Source organism: Balaenoptera physalus (genome assembly GCF_965194825.1).
Source record: "Balaenoptera physalus genome assembly, chromosome: 19".
Taxonomy (NCBI): domain Eukaryota; kingdom Metazoa; phylum Chordata; class Mammalia; order Artiodactyla; family Balaenopteridae; genus Balaenoptera; species Balaenoptera physalus.
In genome coordinates, this window is record NC_138900.1 from 8,082,420 (window position 1) to 8,100,455 (window position 18,036).

General features: G+C 52.3%; 1 protein-coding gene and 1 long non-coding RNA gene across 8 annotated transcripts; one reads left to right on the forward strand and one right to left on the reverse strand.

Moving 5' to 3' along the window:
- Positions 1 to 104: 104 nt before the first annotated feature.
- TMEM143 (transmembrane protein 143) lies at positions 105 to 17,705 on the forward strand (the record flags this gene model as incomplete). 7 transcript variants are annotated; one of them, XM_082437427.1, is made up of 8 exons in its annotated part: positions 151 to 299; positions 666 to 906; positions 2,256 to 2,360; positions 8,020 to 8,214; positions 9,414 to 9,541; positions 10,623 to 10,902; positions 15,782 to 15,971; positions 16,604 to 17,705. In XM_082437427.1, the coding sequence occupies 8 exons, from the start codon at positions 277 to 279 to the stop codon at positions 16,816 to 16,818; spliced, it is 1,377 nt and encodes a 458-aa protein (XP_082293553.1). In that variant the 3' UTR covers positions 16,819 to 17,705. The 7 variants fall into 7 exon arrangements, with proteins under 7 accessions (XP_082293556.1, XP_082293553.1, XP_082293555.1 ...); XM_082437429.1 differs by lacking the exon at positions 2,256 to 2,360; XM_082437424.1 differs by lacking the exon at positions 16,604 to 17,705 and having other exon boundaries at positions 15,782 to 16,575.
- LOC309648641 lies at positions 15,217 to 16,603 on the reverse strand. The gene is made up of 2 exons (XR_014256740.1): positions 16,517 to 16,603; positions 15,217 to 15,423 (listed from the first exon to the last, which is right to left on the reverse strand). It is a non-coding gene; the product is annotated as an uncharacterized lncRNA (long non-coding RNA).
- Positions 17,706 to 18,036: the final 331 nt, after the last annotated feature.

An 18,036-nucleotide genomic window follows, 5' to 3' on the forward strand; every position in this document is an offset into this window, starting at 1 on the left:
ACCGTCCCAGAAGTCCCGGGAGTCTGGCGCCCGCCCCGCCCCTTTCCCTTTGAAGCTCTTGGACAAGGAGATACTTCTGCAGCGCATGCGCCGAGTCCAAGGAACGCGAGTTGTGGAGCAAGGCAGGCAGATTGCGCGTGCGCAGTCGACACAGGGCTTTAGAAGAAGAAAATGGACCCCGCTCAATGACCCAGGCATTGCGCATGCGTCTTACTGCGGACTGAAGCCGAACCTCGAAGGACCAGGACGCTTTTCTGCACATGCGCAGGAGGCTCAATGACAGTCGAACGTTGGCTAAGGTGAGGGAAAGGGTGAAGGATTGCCTGGCCGGGGGTGGGCGGCCCTGCACCCCTATGTAGCCTTCAGAGCATATCATATGCGCTTAAGATCCACCTGCCGCCTAGACCCCGCAGAGACTAGTTGTACCACCACAGGGCTTCTGGGCCCGCAATACGCTCCAGGACTTGAAGACCTCTGACCCCTGCCTAGGACTCAGGCCAACTGAGCAGTGTGGGAGGGGACGGACAGGAGGGCCTACGAGGCGGGAGGATGGGCTCTGCGCCCTTCCTGAGGTAGAAACGGCCCCTGGAAGTTGGGACACGGAGGTGGAGAGGGCGCCTTTACCCCCAGATGACCTTTGACTTATGCCCATTTCCCTCGTTTAGGCTGCGGGGAAAGGGTCTGGCCATGCTGCATGTGACCCGAGGGGTCTGGGGATCCAGGGTCCGAGTATGGCCCCTGCTGCCCGCGCTCCTCGGCCACACCCGGGCGCTGTCATCGCTGGCGGCCAAGATGGGGGAGTACCGCAAGATGTGGAACCCCACGGAGCCCCGCGACTGGGCCCAGCAGTACCGCGAGCGGTTCATCCCGTTCTCCAAAGAGCAGCTGCTCCGCCTCCTGATAAAGGTACCGCCCGTCCCGGGTCCAAGAGCCTGGGAACTACGAATCCCGGCAGGCCTCGCGGCGGTACAGCCCTTCATGCTATAGAGGGTTGCCCTGGCGCCCCTAGGGAGTTGTAGTTCTTGTTCCCTTTATAGGCCCAGGTGGGCGTGGAGTGAGTTGTAATGCAGGGGACTGACCTTTGAGATGCAGATACAGCAGCAGTTCCAGACTCTAGCTCGTTCTGGTGGCTGGAACAAGCACTCACTGGGGCATGGTTTTTCCCTCTACAAAATGAGTATAATAATCATCCTCATCATTACTATTACTACTGCCTAATAATAATTATTATACCCACGAAGCTATAATTATAATGATACCACACAGAGCTCTTATTATATGGCACTGTGCTAAACATTTCCCACATATTATTGAATTATTGAACAACCCAATAAGAGAGGAACCACCATCATTCCCATTTTACAAATGAGGTAACTGAATCAGGAAAAGGGCAGTGACTCACCCAAGGTCATGACTAGTGGCCCAGATTTGAACCAAAGTGGTCTGACTCCACAGCAGGGCGGGGACAAGGGTGAGGCAAGTAGGCACTTGCTCGACCCTAACAGCTTACCCCACTATTGCCATCATACTTGTGATTATTCTGTATTATCATTCATTCATTTAATAATTATTGATTAAACACCTATATGGACTAAGTCCTGTGCTGGGCTTTATCCATACACAAAAGTATACATACACACACATAAACACACATGTACATATACGGACACACATAATCACATCACATTCTCACCATTGCTTTTTTGAGAAAGAGGGTATGATCCTCTGTTGCCGATAAGGAAACAGGCTCAGAGAAGTGATGACATTCACCCCGGGCACCGAGATAGGAAGCATAAAAAAGTGGTTAAATATGTGTGCTCTGGAGTCAGATAGGCCTGGATTGGCCACCACTTCTCTTTATACAGACAGTGTAGCCCTCAGCAAGTGACTTCTCTGAATCTAAGTGTCCCCTCTGAACAATGAGGGTTATAATTCCATCAACCTTGCATCCTCTAGAGGATGATATCATGCCAGCAAACAGTGCCTGGCACACAAATAAGGAGTGACTGCTGGTCAGTAAGTGTCAAAGTGGGAACTTGAACATCTAGCTCTTCGAGCCATCTGTTTTTCACTCTCTGGAGCTACCTCAGTTTCTTGGCCAGTGAAATTGATCAACCCTTGTCCCTTCTAAAAAACGTCCAAATTTTAAAGAGCCCAGAGCTCTGATTGTCTGTCTGGGCTGCCCAGGAAAGAATTCCTCCCCATGAGGAAGTAGGGAGAGGCCTAAAGAGAAGTTTTGCTTCCCGAGGTAACAGGAGTTCCATTCCAGTCCTGCGGAGAAGGCGGCTTTGGAGGAGTTCGTGACCCACGTGAACTTTTGCACCTTGTTCCACTACCATCACATCCTGGCCCAGCTGCAGGTGAGGACAGGGTCCCTCTGGCCCCGTCATCCTTGTTTGCTTATCCATTCATTAAGCAAAAATTCTCTGAGCGCTTACTTGGAGCCTGGCCCTGTTCTAAGCACCGGCAATGCAGCAGTGAGCAGAACAGATGAAGCCATGCCCTTGTAGAGGTGACATTCCAGTTGGGGAAATGATAAATCAATAATTATAAAATATGATACCCAGGAGCTGTAAGTGCTATTGAAAGTGGAATAGAGAGGGACGAGAAGGGCACCTGTTTTAGACAGGGTGGTCAAGGAAGGCTTCTCTGAGGAGGTGACAGGTGAGCTAAGACCTGAGTGAAGCGATACAGCGAGCCCGATAGGTGTCTGGGGAAGGACATTCCAGGCAGAGCGAAAAGCAAGTGCAAAGGCCCTGAGGTGAGAGAGGGCCTGGAGTGTTGGGGGAATGGCAATGGGACCACTGGCTGGAGGGAGAGAGGGCAGGAGGTGAGAGCAGAGAGGGAGTGGGGGGAAATTGTGCCTGGCCTTGTGGGCCACGCAGAGGACTTGGCTTTTATGCTAAGTGAGCTGGGAGCCGCCGCAGGTGGGCTCTGAGCAGAGGAGGGTCATGAGCTGATTCGGGTGTCAATAGGATCCTTCTGGCTGCCATATAGGGAACAGACGGTCAGAGGCAGGGAGATCTATTAAAGAGTCTATTATGTTTGTCCAAGTGAGAGATAATGGCAGCTCCCACAAGGGTAATAGCAGTGGAAGTGGTGAAAAGTGGTCAGACGCTGCTAATGGTCCGAAGGCATCAGCATTCGGCTGTGTGGGCGGGGCCTTGAGAGAGAGAGGAGTCAAGGGGGCCTCCAGCGGTTCAGGCCTGCTTCTCCCGAAGGATGCAGCTGCCACTTACTGAGACGTGGAAGACAGAGTGGTGGGCAGGAGACAGGTCTGTGGGGAAGATTGAGAGCTCGGTTTTGGACTCAGAAATTTGAGCTGCCTATTGGACAGCCCGGTAGAGAGAGGGACTTGAATGCCCACAGGCTGGAGGTCAAGGGAAGGGGCTGGGCTAAGAAATAACCCTGGAAGTATCTAGATGGTGCTACATGCAGCCACCAGGGGGATTAGTCCTGAGGAGTGAGTGCCAGTCCTGAGGTCGGGGAGGGGAACTGGAAGCAGTGAGGGGGCTGGATAAGGAGCAATCAGAGAGAAGTAGAGCTCCAGGAAACGGCGGAAGCCAAATTCTCAGCACCCTCCTCCTCCTTCTCCACGATCTTGTGTTGGGCGTCTCCAAGACCACCCTCAGGTTCCCTGATTTTCACGAGGGGCTCACAGAGCTCAGAAAAGCTGTTATGCTCCCAGTCCTAGTTTATTACAACGAAAGGAGAACAGACAAAATCACAAAGGAAAAAGGCAAGGGGATGGGGTCCAGGAGAGACCAGGTGAGAGCCTCCGGTTGTCCTCTCCCAGCAGAGTCACAGGAACAGTGCTTAATTCTCTCATCAGTGATGCATGACAACACGCAGGGTGGGTGATAACCCACCGGGGAAGCTCACCTGAGCCTTGGTGTCCAGGGTTTTTTATGGTGGTTGGTCAGGCAGCCGTGCCTACGTGGCTGATCTTAGTTACTTAGTCTCCAGCCCCTCCAGAGGTCAAACTGCTACTTTATGGCCCCACCATGAGTCACATTGTTAGCATAGACTATCGGGTGTGGCCCAAGCCCCTGGTAAACCAAAATACTCTCATCAGGCAGGATAGTCCCAGGGCTTAGAGGTTCCCTCCCAGGAGCCCACCAGTTCTCTGGAATGTGCAGGGTTTGGACAACCCAGGCCTGCCGAGTTAACCCTTTACCGCTCTTGCCCCCCTATAGCTCTCCTCTTTGCTTCGATGAGGGGCAACATCGGCCCCTCTGTGTCAGGCTCAGCAGCTCCTTCCTGCAGAACCGAGGAGCAGCTGCCATCAGCCCCATTTGCAGAAGCAGAAACTGAAGCTCCAAGAGGGCCCAGATGTGCCCAAGATCATACAGGTCCCAAGTGGCAGAGCTAGGATTTGCACCCCTGTCTCCTGGCCTCCAAGCTCTTCTTTGGGGCACTTTTTTAAAAAGTTATTTAAAAATATATTATTATATAAACATTTAAATATATTGAAACAGAAAGAATATACAGTGAAGACACACATTCTCACTGAGGCAGCAGATTTTAAACGGAGACACTGAGAGGGTTGGGTAGAAGCACCAAAGGTGAGTGAGACACACTGGGTGACCATTTGCTGGTGACCTAAGTCCCTTGAGGAACCAGGCAAAGAACAAGAAGAGCCCCAGTTCAGGCGCCAGCTCTGTCGTTCACTAGGCATGCGGGTGACCTTGGCAGGTGACCTCTCTGCTCCTCCTTTCTCCTACGCATTTATTCATTGAATCCACTCACTAGATATTTACTGAGTGCCTACTGTGTCCCCCAAATGGTTCCAGCTCCCAGGACACAGCGGTAAGCCTGAGATGTGTGTATCTGCCTCATGGCGTCATGTTCTAGTGAGGGAGACAGACCTTTGACAAGGTAAAGAAGTAAAATATGTTAAGAGGTGCTAAGTACCATAGATAGGGGTGCCAGATAAAGTACAGAGCACCCAGTTTACTCATTTCCTACTGCTGCCATGGCAAATTACCATCAACTGGGTGGCGTAAAACAAGAGATTTATTCTCTCAGAGCTCAGGAGGCTGGAAGTCCAAAATCAAGTTGTTGGCAGGGTTGGTTTCTTCTGGAGGCTTGCAGGAAGGGAACCATCCTATGCTTCTCTCCCAGCTTCTGGTGGGTGCCGGCAATCCTTGGCTTGTGGACACATCACTCCAATCTCTGTCTCCATCTTCACATTGCCTTCTTTTCTGTGTGTCCTTTTCTGTCTCTTATAAGGACACTCTCATTGGATTTAGGGCCCACCGTAATCCAGTATGATCTCACTTTGATCCTTACCTTAATTATACCTGCAAAGACCCTATTTCCAAATGAGGTTGTATTCTTTTTTTTTTTTTTTTAATGTATTTTATTTTATTTATTTTAATTTTTGGCTGCATTTGGTCTTTGTTGCCACACGCGGGCTATCTCTAGCTGTGGTGAGCGGGGGCTGCTCTTCATTGCGGTGCGTGGGCTTCTCATTGCTGTGGCTTCTCTTGTTATGGAGCACGGGCTCTATGCACGCAGGCTTCAGTAGTTGTAGCATGCGGGCTCAGTTGTTGTGGCTCGTGGGCTCTGGAGCACAGGCTCAGTAGTTGTGGCACACGGGATTAGTTGCTCTGCGGCATGTGGGATCTTCCCGGACCAGGGCTCAAACCCGTGTCCCCTGCACTGGCAGGTGGATTCTTAACCACTGTGCCACCAGGGAAGCCCGAGGTCGTATTCTGAGGTTCCAGGGGGACATGAATATTTAGGGGACAGTATTCAACCTTCTATACCCAGTTAAATTTGAATTTCAGTTAAGCTATGAATAGTTTTTTTTTTTTAAGTATAATTATGTCCATGTAATATAATCCTTATATATTGCATAGGACATACTTAAACTAAAAAATTATTTGTTGTTGATCTGAAAATCCAATTTAACTTGATGTCCTGCATTTTATTTCTTTTTGGCTAAATCTGGTAACCCTAATTAAGAAGAAAAAGAAATCAGAGGTATTTTTGCAATTTTAGGTGGGTAGTCAGGGAAGGCCTCAGTGAGGGGGTGACATTTGAGCAGCGACCTGAAGGAGGCCAGAGTGAGCCATATGGAGATCTGTGGGAATGATAAGTGCAAAGGCCCTGTGGCAGGGGTGTGCATGGTGTGTAAGGAGGAACAGCAAGGTGGCTGGTGGGGCTAGAGCTGAGTGCCCAAGGGGGACAGGGCTGAAGATGAAGTCAAAGAGGGGACCTGGGGCCAGATCCTGCAGGGCCTTGTGGGACACAGTGAGGACTTTGCTTTGACTCTAGGTGAGGTGGAAGCCAGGGGAGGGTTCTGTGCAGAGAATAGGCGTGAACAGATTTAAATGACAACAGGCGCCCTCTGGTGGCCGTGCTGGGAACAGACTGGGGGTGAGGATGGGAGCTGGGAGCTGGGAGTCCCGCGCTGAGGCCACCACAATAGTCCAGGGGGTGAGAAGTGGTTAGATTCTGGATCTATCAATATTCCGAATGTGGTACCATCAGGATTTGCTGATGGGCTGGAGAAAGAGAGGAGTCCAGGATGACCCAAGGCTTTGGGCCTGAGCACCCGGAAAGATGGGCTTGGCCTCTTCTGAGATGGAGAAGATGGGGGGCGCCGTGGGGTGCAGTGGGGGGGGGAATTGGGGAGGGAGCAGGTTTGGGGAGGAGTTTCAGGGCCCCAGTGTGGGACATAGAGGGCTTGAGATGGGGGTGGTGGGGACGGTCGTGAGTCAGACGCTCTACCCGCTGTGCAGGGATGAATTCAGACTGTGAAGGCGAGGGTCTGTGTGAGTGGATGTCCACACTGACCTTGATGTCTGTACCAGGATCTGTGTGCAAATTAGAAGAAAGCATCCCTTACCCTAGCCTGGGGCTGTCTAATATGATAGTCACTATCTACACGTGGCTGTGTAAATTTGAAATAATTGAAATTAAATAACAATTTAAAATCCCATTCCTCACTTGCATCCACCACGTTTCAAGTGCCCAGTGGCCATCTGTGGCCAGCTGCAACCTATTGGATTGTGCACATGGAGATGTTTCCATCATTGCAGGAAGTTCTATTGGATGGTGCTGTTCTATACCCTTTATTTCCTTATGAAAAGATGATAAATGTCTAGGTCTGCAGCATCTACAATGGTACAATTTAGGTCTGGTACCTTTGGGAGGGGACATCTAGAATGGTTATTTTGTTGGAAGATAGGGATTAGAGGATGTTATTTTGTGGGCTTGATGTTGGATTTGAGGCAACTGTGACATCCCTAAAGAAATGTCAAGTGGAGAGTTTGTTTAGTTCCTATAAAGGCTTAGCTGCTGTAACAAGCAGGCCCCACAAGGCAATAGTTTAAAGGAGGTGGAGGATTCTTTCTCTCCCACTTAACAGCCTTGTGGTAAGTGGGCCAGGGTGTATAGGCAGCTCTGTTCCACATGAGATGATGCTGGGACCCAGGTTCCTTCCATCTTGTTGTTCTGCCATCCCCTTAGGGCACTATCTTCATCTCTGTGGGCTCAGCACTGGGTTGTAGGCAGAAGAGCATTCTAAGCTGGTAGAACAAGGAAAGAGTGGAAAGTGCAGGGGGGCAAGAAGTGAGGGAGGAGGTGTACCTGTCACTTCTGCTCACATTCTGTTGATGAATTCTCCTAGCCACACCTAGCCTCTCAGAGGAAGATGGGAAATGTAGTCCATCTGGGCAGCCCCATGGCCGCCTTCACCTCTATTACTGTGGCAGAAGAGGAAGACAGAGCTCATGCACTGGAAATGGGTATTAGGTCTGGAACTTGGAGGAGAGGTCCGAAATGGAGATGTGGGTTAGGTAGTTATCTGCGCAGAGGTGGTGTTTAAGGGCATGGGGATGGCAAGGCGACTTAGAGCGAGCTTGAGGGAAGAGAAGGAAAGAGGGCCTAGAATCAAGCCATGGGATACCCCATCATTTAAAGGATGGGGCCAGGAACATCCTTATGTGTACCCACAATCCCTCATGCAGTGACCTAGCTAATTTTTCTTCTCTCTGACTCTCTCCTCAGGCCTTGTATGACCCCATCAACCCTGACAGGGACACCCTTGACCAGCCTTCACTTACAGACCCCCAGCGTCTGTCCAATGAACAGGAGGTGCTTCGGGCTCTGGAGCCCCTGCTGGCCCAGGCCAACTTCTCCCCGCTCTCAGAGGACACCCTGGCCTACGCTCTGGTGGTCCATCACCCTCAGGATGAGGTCCAGGTGCTTGTCTTCCAGAGGAGAACCAAAACTCCCAGGACGCCTTGGGGTAGAGGTGGAGCCTTTGGGAAACAGAGGCTGCTGGGAGTTGTAGTCCTGAACACAGGGCACTAGCCCTTGTGGCACCTTTGGTGAATTAGGAAAAGGCGCCTCTTTCTCAGGTCACTTCACTGCCATCTGTTGGAAAAGTATCATAAGATACAGGTCTTCTTAGGCCTAGAGACTTTATCACCATCTGCCAGAAAACCAATACAGCTGTCCTTTGGTATGGGGGGGATTGGTTCCAGGACCCCTGTGGATATAAAAATCCCCGGATGCTCAATCCCCTATGTAAAATGGCATAGTATTTGCATATATATATGCACATCCTCCTGCATACTTTGTCATCTCTGATTACTTATAATACCTAATACAATGTAAATGCTATGTAAAGTAGTTGGTGGTACACAGCAAATTCCAGTTTTGCTTTCTGGAACTTTATGGAATTAAAAATTTTTTTTCTCCATGCCGTAGTTGGTTGAATAAATGATGTGAAACTCACGGATATGGAGGGCTGACTATAATAAATAATATCAGTACAAAATACTCACCATTAAAATCAACAAAATTAGGGAATTCCCTGGCAGTCCAGTGGTTAGGAGTCAGCGCTTTCACTGCTGGGGCGCAGGTTCCACCCCTGGTCAGGAAACTAAGAAGATCCCATAAGCCATGTGGTGCGGCCAAAAAAAAAAAAAAGTCAACAAAATTATAATAAAAATACTAAAATCTTCCAAAGTTCCACATTTTAGTGATTTTTAAGATGTGCTTTTTTTCCGAAGTCATACTTTACTGTCTCTGAAATTGGGATGTGACTTACAAGGGGTAGTGTGAAATAGTTTAATTGGCAATATATTTTCCCTTTTAGTTGCTTCATAAAATAATAAATTATAGAGTATCTTAAAATCAATGGCATCTTAGATTCTAGGAAATACGGTAGTAAAGATGACTGTGACGTGAATGGCACCATCTTGGGTGTTGTGCCCTTGTGCAGTATACAACATGAACAACCATACGTGGCTGTTCTGCCTACACACTGGGTGATGATAAGCCTGGGAAGTGGGGGTCAGGGGATCATCCGGGGCAGGGGCATCTAATTCGAGTATCCCGCACTCACACCCCAGCTTATGCTCAGCTGCCCCTGTTTCCTTCTTCCCCCTTGGCAGGTGACGATAAATTTGGACCAGTATATCTACATGCATTTCTGGGCCCTGGGCCAGCGAGTCGGGCAGATGCCCCGTAAGTCCAGCGTGGGCTCCAAGCGTGGCTTCTTCAGGTCGCCCCCTGCAGAGAGGTGAGGCGGCCCTTGTTCCCCAGCTGCAGCGAGAGGGAGCAAGGTTAGAGTCGAGAGGGGACTGACAGGTCAGTGTCTGGATTTGGGTGTCTGGGACCCGGGTGGGAAGTCAAGAAAGGGGGAGAGGTGAATCAAATACTGCCTTTTCTTTCCAAGGAGAAGTAAGAACTACAATTCCCAGGGGAAGAGAAAGGGTAAAGACATTTTTCTCCATTTTCCTAATGAGGAAAACTGAGGCTCAGAGAGGGAAGACCACATTCTGAAAAACTGGTACCGCCAGGATTCTGATGAACATTATGTTTTTAACAGATATTCAACTACAGAGTAGGGTCAGGAGAGCCAGACCTTCTCACAGTCAGCCAGTGGACCTGTCAATCACCCAATCCTTCTGGAAATCAGTGTATCAAATGCAGTCACGAATCCAAAAACAAAACACAACAAAAACCAAAGACAAAAAGTCTCTTATATCCCTTAAACCAGTAATTCCACTTCCAGGACTCTATTCCAAGGAGATACTTATACTTGCAGACTCTGTTTAATTATCTGTCTCTCATGCTGGCCTATAAGCTCCACAAAGGCAGCTCCACAAAGGCAGTGTTGTCTCTCCAGAGCTAAATAGCACTCCCTGGCACCTAGCAGGTACTCTGAAATATATATAGAATTTGAATTTGAAAATTAACTAAAGTAATAAACTATAATGGAAAATTTTAAAAAAAGAATAGAAGTATATACATATATACGTGTGTAACTAAATCACTTTGCTGTACACAGGAAACTAACACAATATTGTAAATCAACTATACTTCAATTAAAAAATAATTAAAAAGATAATTAAAGAATCTTAGCTCTCATTTATCAAGTTCTTAAAATCAGAAGCAACCTATGTGTCCAATAATAAGGGATCGCATTATGTCACTGATCCCTTATTGTTGGACACTTATGTCTGACTTTCCTCCCACCATTGTTACTTAGCTTTTAAAATGATGATGTGACTACAGAGCCAGAGAGAGTGTCCTAGGGTTGGAGTGGGGCTCCCTGGGGTGGTCCTGACCATCCTTGCCCCTCCATCTCTGGCCATCAGGAGATACTTTAAGCGGGTGGTGCTAGCAGCCCGAACGAAGCGGGGGCACTTGGTGCTGAAGAGCTTCAAGGACATGCCGTTGGAGGGCCTGGAGCAGCTGCTGCCTGAGCTGAAGGTGCGCACGCCCACCCTACAGCGGGCCCTGCTCAATGTCACATTGGTCGTCTCGGGCGTGGTGTTCTTCGTCAATGTGGGCATGGTGGTGCTCTCCGACCTCAAGATGGCCACCTCCCTGCTGCTGCTGCTCTTCACTGCCTTCATGGGCCTGCGGGCCGCCAAGGTAAGCGGCCCACCCCGCCAAGCCTGCTCCTTGGTGTTCAGCCAGGTCAGGCCACCCTATCGTTTTGTTTCTCTTTTTGTGGATTATTCCTGCTTCGTGCTGTGCTTCCTTTCCTTTCCTTATTTACTCAACACAACCTTGGGCAGGTTTCTTGAACTCTCTGTGCCTCGATTTCCTCATCTGGAAAATGGGTATAATAGCAAGACCTGCCTGGTAGGGCTGTTGTGAGGAGGAAATGAGTGAATCTGTGAGGAACACTGGATGCAGGGCTGGCACGTGGCTAGTGGGACACAAGTGTTCACAGCCACTCACTGCACGCTTAGTGACGTGGGAAGGGTGTGTGTTTTAGAACCAGACTGCCTGGGTTTGAATCTAGTTCTACCGTGTTCTAGCTGTGTGACCTTTTTTTTTTTCTTTTTTGGTGGCCGCACCGCGTGGCATGTGGGATCTTAGTTCCCCGACCAGGGATCGAACCCATTCCCCTGCAGTGGAAGCGTGGAGTCCTAACCACTGAACCTCCAGGGAAGTCCCTAGCTGTGTGACCTTGAACAAGCTGCTTAACTTCTCTGTGCCTCTTTAAAGTGGAGATGACAGTGAGGGTTGTTGTGGGGATTAAATGAATTAATACGCATACAGTGCGGAAAACAGAGCCTGGCACACAGTACAGAAGGTATTATATGAGAGTTCGCCATTACCATTATTACTAATATTATGACTGATTGGGCTCTTGTCTCCTGAGGCTAGGCTTCCCCATCCTCGCCAGGTGTCACTATCACCAGGGGAGCTCTTTTATAAACGCAGCCTCCTGTGTTCTAGCCCATATGGACTGAATTGGAAACTCTGGGACCGGGGCCTGTATTGTTAACAAGCTCCCTTCCTGATTCCGCTACACGTGAGTGCAGGGCCGCCTCATCCAGTTGTGCAGGTTGTTCAGCATCCAAGGATGCGCGGCCGAAGGGACAGTTGGGGGCTGGAATCCAACTTGTGCTTTGCTTGCTGAGCCGCGAGCTCTGTCTCGAGGCTGAGGTGGCCTCGAGGGGCTGCCTTTTACTGATTCTCCCCAGGGCTGGCACTGGCCCCAGGAATGGGGACTGGCATGAAGTGTCTGTTGTGCCCGATCATTCACTTGCTGGTTCATTGGTTTTCAAGCTGTTTTCAGCCATCCCAATGGGCTCGTAGGCAGCCTGGTTAATAAATCCCACAGATAATAACCAGACTGCGCTGGCTGAGAGGGTTGCAGGGGTGGGGGGAGCACTTCCTACCTAGAACCAAGGGTCAGGTGGGATTGGAGGGAAGCTCTGAAAGGTGGGGACTGAGCCTTTCAGGGGGCTGGGTGAGCACAGCTTGGGGGAATCTCACAGTGATGGAGTCTGGGGTGCAGCGTGGTGAAGCGAGGCCCCAGAGGGAGTGGCGAGGGCCTTGAATGCCAAGGCAGGGGCCCTGGACTTCAGCCTCAGGGCAGGGGGCTATGGAAGGGCTGTAAGCATAGAGGGCGTGTGGCAGCCACGGACAACGGAGGGGAGGGTGCCGAGCTGCTCTGGGGAGGACAGGCACAGTTCTAGCCCAGGGAGGACCACCCATGCCACCTCTCAGTGGCCCGTGGGGATGGAGGGTCCTGAGCCTCTTGGGCTCTGACGCACCCAGTTTAAAACCCAGTTCCCTAGTTAATTTACTGCATCCCTTAGACATGGCTGAGCCTCCATGCCTTAACTTTATCATTTATTTATTTACTTATTTATTTGGCTTGTGGGATCTCAGTTCCTCAACCAGGGATTCAGCCCGGGCCATGGCACCAAAAGCACCGAATCCTAGCCGCTAGACCACCAGGGAACTCCCTCCATGCCTTAAATGTGGGCCTCCCTGGCCTCTGGCCAGCTGCCCGCACAGCATGCATCTTCCCCTAAACCCCCTTGTCCTCCCGAGTTCCCTGTCCTGGGACAGATGCTCAGATCAAACACCTGGGAGGCTCTTTCTCCCTCCACCACCAACCCCCCCGAAAGAGCTCGTCCACTTCCGTGGTTTCCACAAGCAGCTCCCCATCATCTCCTAGATCGGGCTGCTCTGTGCTCAGCCTGAAGCAGCCAAGTTGGCCAGGTGGAGGGCAGCATCTCTCCTACACCTGCTCCTCCTCCTGGTTCTCCATCTGTGGTTGACCCCGTTGTCCCCCAGTCACTGGCTAGACCCCTGGAAGTCACCCTGGCCCTGCCCCCCAACCCGTCAGTCCTCAGCCCGTCCTTCCTGCCCCCCCCACTCCAAGTCTCTGTGCCCATCTCCTCTCCTCTCTCCTGGCTCCAGCTCAGACCCTCTTCCTAGCCCCCCCGTTGGTTCCCTCCAGCCCATCCCCATTGGCCCCGGGGCTGGCCCTGCTTCTCCCTTGCTCACAACTTGGCATCGGAGACCTCACTTCCCCAGCCTCATCTGACACAATTCCCAGCTTCAGCTCCACCAAAATATACTTGTAGCTCCTCCCCCCGCTTCTCTTTTCTTCTCTCCCTTTGCATATGCTGTTCTGCCTTCTGAAATGTCCTATCCCCGTTATCGGGCTGACCAACCCTGCCTCAGCCCTTACCCTCAGCTCAGAGGCTCCAGAAAGCCCTCCCAGACTTCCTGGGCTGAGAAGGCTCCTGCTGTACTCTGGTTCACTGGGGGCCCCCTCAGCCCGGCACAGGCGAGGCCCGTGAGGCAGCCTGAGAAGGGTTATTGAGCTGGCATCCCAGAGATGCGGCAGGGCCGGTCCTGCCCTGGAGGGAGAGGTGCGGGGCACACGAACAGACAGCCACGTGCCTGACGGAGGTCACAGTGGGCCCTGCAGGAACCCGAGGATGCATCTGCCCATCTGTGGGAAGCGACGACCGTCCTGAACCTTGACAATGAGGCAGTGAGTGTTTCCCAGGAACAGCTAGAGCTGGCTTGGCCTGTTCCAAGGCCCAGAAGCCTGAGAGAGCAGGGTGTGCTCAGGGCAATGCTTGGGGTAAATTGACTAATTCAGTGCGGGCTGCGTTCAGAGGGGAGAAGCAGGAGGTGAGTGGGAGAAATCCTCAGGGGCCAGGCCATGGAGTTTGGACTCTCTGAGGGCACGAGGGAGCCATGGGAGGGCTGTGAGCAGGGGAGGAGCAGAGTCAGTCCCGGGGCTGTGCGGAGACAGACTGGAGTGGGGAAGACTGAGGCCGGGGGGGAGGCTGGGGCTGTGCACTAAGTGGGCTGGAGGGGAGGGGACCCGGCCGAGAGAGTCAAGGCAGGAGGCTGGAGCCAGATCCTGACAGGCTGGCGAGGAGGAGGCGAGGATGGTGCCCGAGGTCTGGCCCGTGATGGGCTAGATGGTGGGGCCACCCCAGATAGGGACCCCAGGGGAGGAAGAAGCTGCGCCGGGAGCTGGGTGAGAGGAGACACCACACTCAGTGTGGGCCGCGTTGAAGGGAACATCCAGGTGGCCAGTGGTGAGCCCTCTCCAGGGGGAGGTCTGGCCTCATCTGCGTGCCACGGAGTGGCACGACCTGCTCACTTAACCTGCGAGAATTCTACTCCATAAGCTTGGCAGAAACAGGCACACAACCCAACGTGTTTATCATACCAGACAGTCCCGAACACACGCAATTCCTGCATCTTGCTTCCAACCAAAGAAATGGAGATTCGTTCCAATGCGGGGACATAAACCAACTGTGCTGGCCTTGTAAGAAGAGAGTGCAGTTCACACAGAGCGTGTCATTGGTACTGTGCTGGCCATTTCAGCGATCTTCCAGGGCTGTGTTCATTTCAGAGGCATTTCACCTTAGGTCTCCGAGTAAGATGGGCAACACTCTATGGGCAGAAGATACTTGTGTTTCAAGGACCAGCATCCAGCAAGGGGTGTGGACAAATATGTGTAGCTAATGTTTCAATGCTTGTGACTGGCCAGCCTTTGTGCCAAGTGTTCTGTTAACTTCCGGAGCACTTCCTGTCATCTGCCTTGGTTCACAGACAGCGCTGCCCAAGGACTCAGGTCTTAGCCACAGCCTCACGGCTGGAGGGGGGGCAGAGATGGGGCTGGCATCCAGGTCTGTGGGCTGCAGGACCCAGCAGCCTTGAACTCATTTGGTGGATGAGAAGAGAAATCTGGGTGGAGGTTCTGCGTGTGAGCCCCAGAGGGCACTGGTGGGCTCTCATTTCCCTCCTTAGGGACAACAAGGGTGGGGAAGGGGGTCCAGGTGAGGCGGGGCCAAAGGTGGGGGAGGGAGCAGCCAATAGACAGCTGGGCCCCAGACCTGGCCCTCCCTGCCTTCTGCTCTGAAAACGGCTATCAAGTATTTGTTGTCCGTTAACACTTCTCTTTGACAATTTAACATTTAAAACCTTTTTTTTAATTATGGAAAAAGTTCACACAGATGCAGAAATAGAATAGCATAATAAGCTCCCTTGTAGCCAGCGCCAGCGTCAGCAGTTAGCAACAGTCAATCAGGTTTCACCTAAAGACCGCCTCCCCGACCGCTGGATTATTTTGAAGCAGATCCAACACGCATCATCTGGAAACACTTCAGTATGTGTCTAGACGATAAGGATTAAAAAAAAAAAAAAAATCATAGTAACAAAAAGTGCCCAGACTAAAACTCCTATGGTCCGGAAATCCTCGAACACATCCATTAATACGTGGCTCAGAGGAGCAAACCAGGGGCGAGAGCATGTGGGTTAAACATACAAATACCCAGGCCCCAGTCCTGGGGACCTGAACCGAAGAGGTCTGGGGAGGTCCCTGGAGCCCTCGGGAAGGGCTGTACCAGCGTAAGTGACCCAGGGGTGTGTATATGGGTGACGGTGCGTGCTGGGTGGGAGGGGGGGGGTGTTTGGATGGGGGTGTGGAGCCCCAGCACGGCCCTGACCCTCCCGGATCTCGTCTGGCCTGCAGATGTTCGGACAGCGGCGCAGCGTGCAGGCGCTGGAGCTGGCGCACATGCTCTACTACCGCAGCACGTCCAACAACTCGGAGCTGCTCAGCGCCCTGGCCCTGCGCGCGCAGGACGAGCACACCAAGGAGGCGCTGCTGGCGCACAGCTTCCTGGCCCGGCGGCCCCGGGGGGCGCGGGGCCAGCCGGAAGGTAGGACTGCGAGTGCCAGGTGGCCCACCCCGCCCCGCCCCCTTTGCAGCCCCGCCCCGCGAGGCCCCGCCCCTTCCCAACGCTGCCTGGCTCAGACGTGGCCCCACGTGGAACAAACTACACCCTGCCCCTACCGGGTTGAGACAACCATTAGTCCCAAGTGGCCCTGCGCCAGTGAGACACCATCCCCACGATGCCCACCTCCCAGTCCCGGCTCGCGCTGGTGAACCCGATTCAGCAGTCGGGACCCCTGACCCAGCTTCTGCTCTTCCCTGGGGTGACCTCCCTCTCCTAACCTCAACCTCGGTAGGAGTCTTGGATCAGGCTCCTGTTGTGGCATGCTCCCCACTCCCCGCCCGCCTCTTCCTATACGTGAACCCAAACACTTCCTACAAGACAGCCTTATCCGTTACCTGGGTAAGCGCCAGGTGGTCCCTCCCCTGAACAAGAGTCCCTGGCTTGTCCCCAGATGAGAGCCCCAAAGCTGAGCCTCCTAGGCTTTGTCCCACTCCCCTAGGCTTCTCCCAAACCCAGACCCCTCTTACTCGCCGTGCTGCACCCTCCCTGCTGCCCGCTCTCAGTCCTTCCAGGTCTGTCCGACCTCCTCAGGACACCTGCCTCTCCCTCTGCAGAGACCTGCCAGTGGCTCCAGTCGGAGGTGGAGAACTGGCTTCTAGCCCAGTCAGGCTGTGACGTGGCCTTCAACGGCACTCGGGCCCTGGCCCACCTGCAAGCCCTGACCCCCAGCATCGGGATGTACCCGCCCCCGGGTTTCCCCAAACTAGACCTGTTGGCTACTATCACTTCCCCCAAGGCCGCACCACCCAGCACTCACGACCCCTTATAGAAACCTCTCTGTCCCGCCCCGCCCAGCCAGCAGGTTGGGAACTAAGCTCCGCCTCCTCCTCGACAAGCCGTCAATCATGGCTACGATGCTTCAACACTCCACAACTTCCAGTTACTTATTACTACTTAACGTTACTCTGTTTTCTTAAACAAAGTCGCCCATCAAGGCAGCCAGCTGTTGCTAGGCCCCCTCTTCGGATGAACAGCCAATCAAAGCTTTTTGGCTCTGCTTTTGTTCCATCTTGGTCCCCCGCCCCGCCCCCACCCCCCACCGTAAACATTTAAACGTGGTGCCAGCCAATCACAGCTGTGCAACGCTACAAACCACCAGGCAGAGTTGTTAAACTGTGCCCTCTCGAGGCTATATATCACTGTCTTTTTAGCCTGTACCGGGCAAACTGCCCATCGTGTTCACCGAGGCAGAGCTCCAGCCCACGTCCAATGAGAGCCTTTTAGCCCGGTTCTCTGGCAAACCGCCAATGACAGCTGTTGGGCACAACCAACCTTGGGCAGCCAGTTGTCCCTGCATGGAAGCAACCAATCAGAATTTTTAGAGAAGACCTGATCTTTCTATCAATTGCAGCTACTTATAAGGCAGGCCATTTGGTCAACTGTCGATCAGCTTGTCCAGGCTGAAGGGGTTGGGAGCCTTGTGCCAGGCAGAAAGCTGGGCCAGGAGGAACCAGAAACTATCCTCACCCCAAGGCTCACGTCCACTCAGGCCCCAACAACAAAACTCAGGCGCCTTCCCTGCCCAGGTCTCTCACCCTTTCTACAGAAACTACCTCAGCCTGGATCTTGCCTCCACCAGTGGCCTGTGCAATATTTATTGGTCTATCAATTTCTCCCCTGTCCCCTCTCCCAAAGGAATAAATCATGTTTCATAAATCTGGATGAGTGGGGTAGCCGCAGGGGTTGGAGAGAAGGAAGGCATTGGAATCCTGGAAAGAAGAGACTCTGGGTCTTGGGGGAATGCATTTTGGGTGGGTCCCGGGCAAAGAAAGCTGTAGTCCTAGAGAGAGACTAGGCTTGGAGTTGGTGAAATAGACTGGCTGTGGGTCACAGAAGAGGATCTTAGGGAGGACCTGACTCCTGAGCGGAGCCCTGGTTCCCCAAAAGACTGGGTCTTCTGAACACGGAAGATAGGGCAGATTGTTCACTGCACAAAGACACACAGCTGGGGGATGGGTTGGTGTAAAAGCCAGCCTCTCCCCTTCCC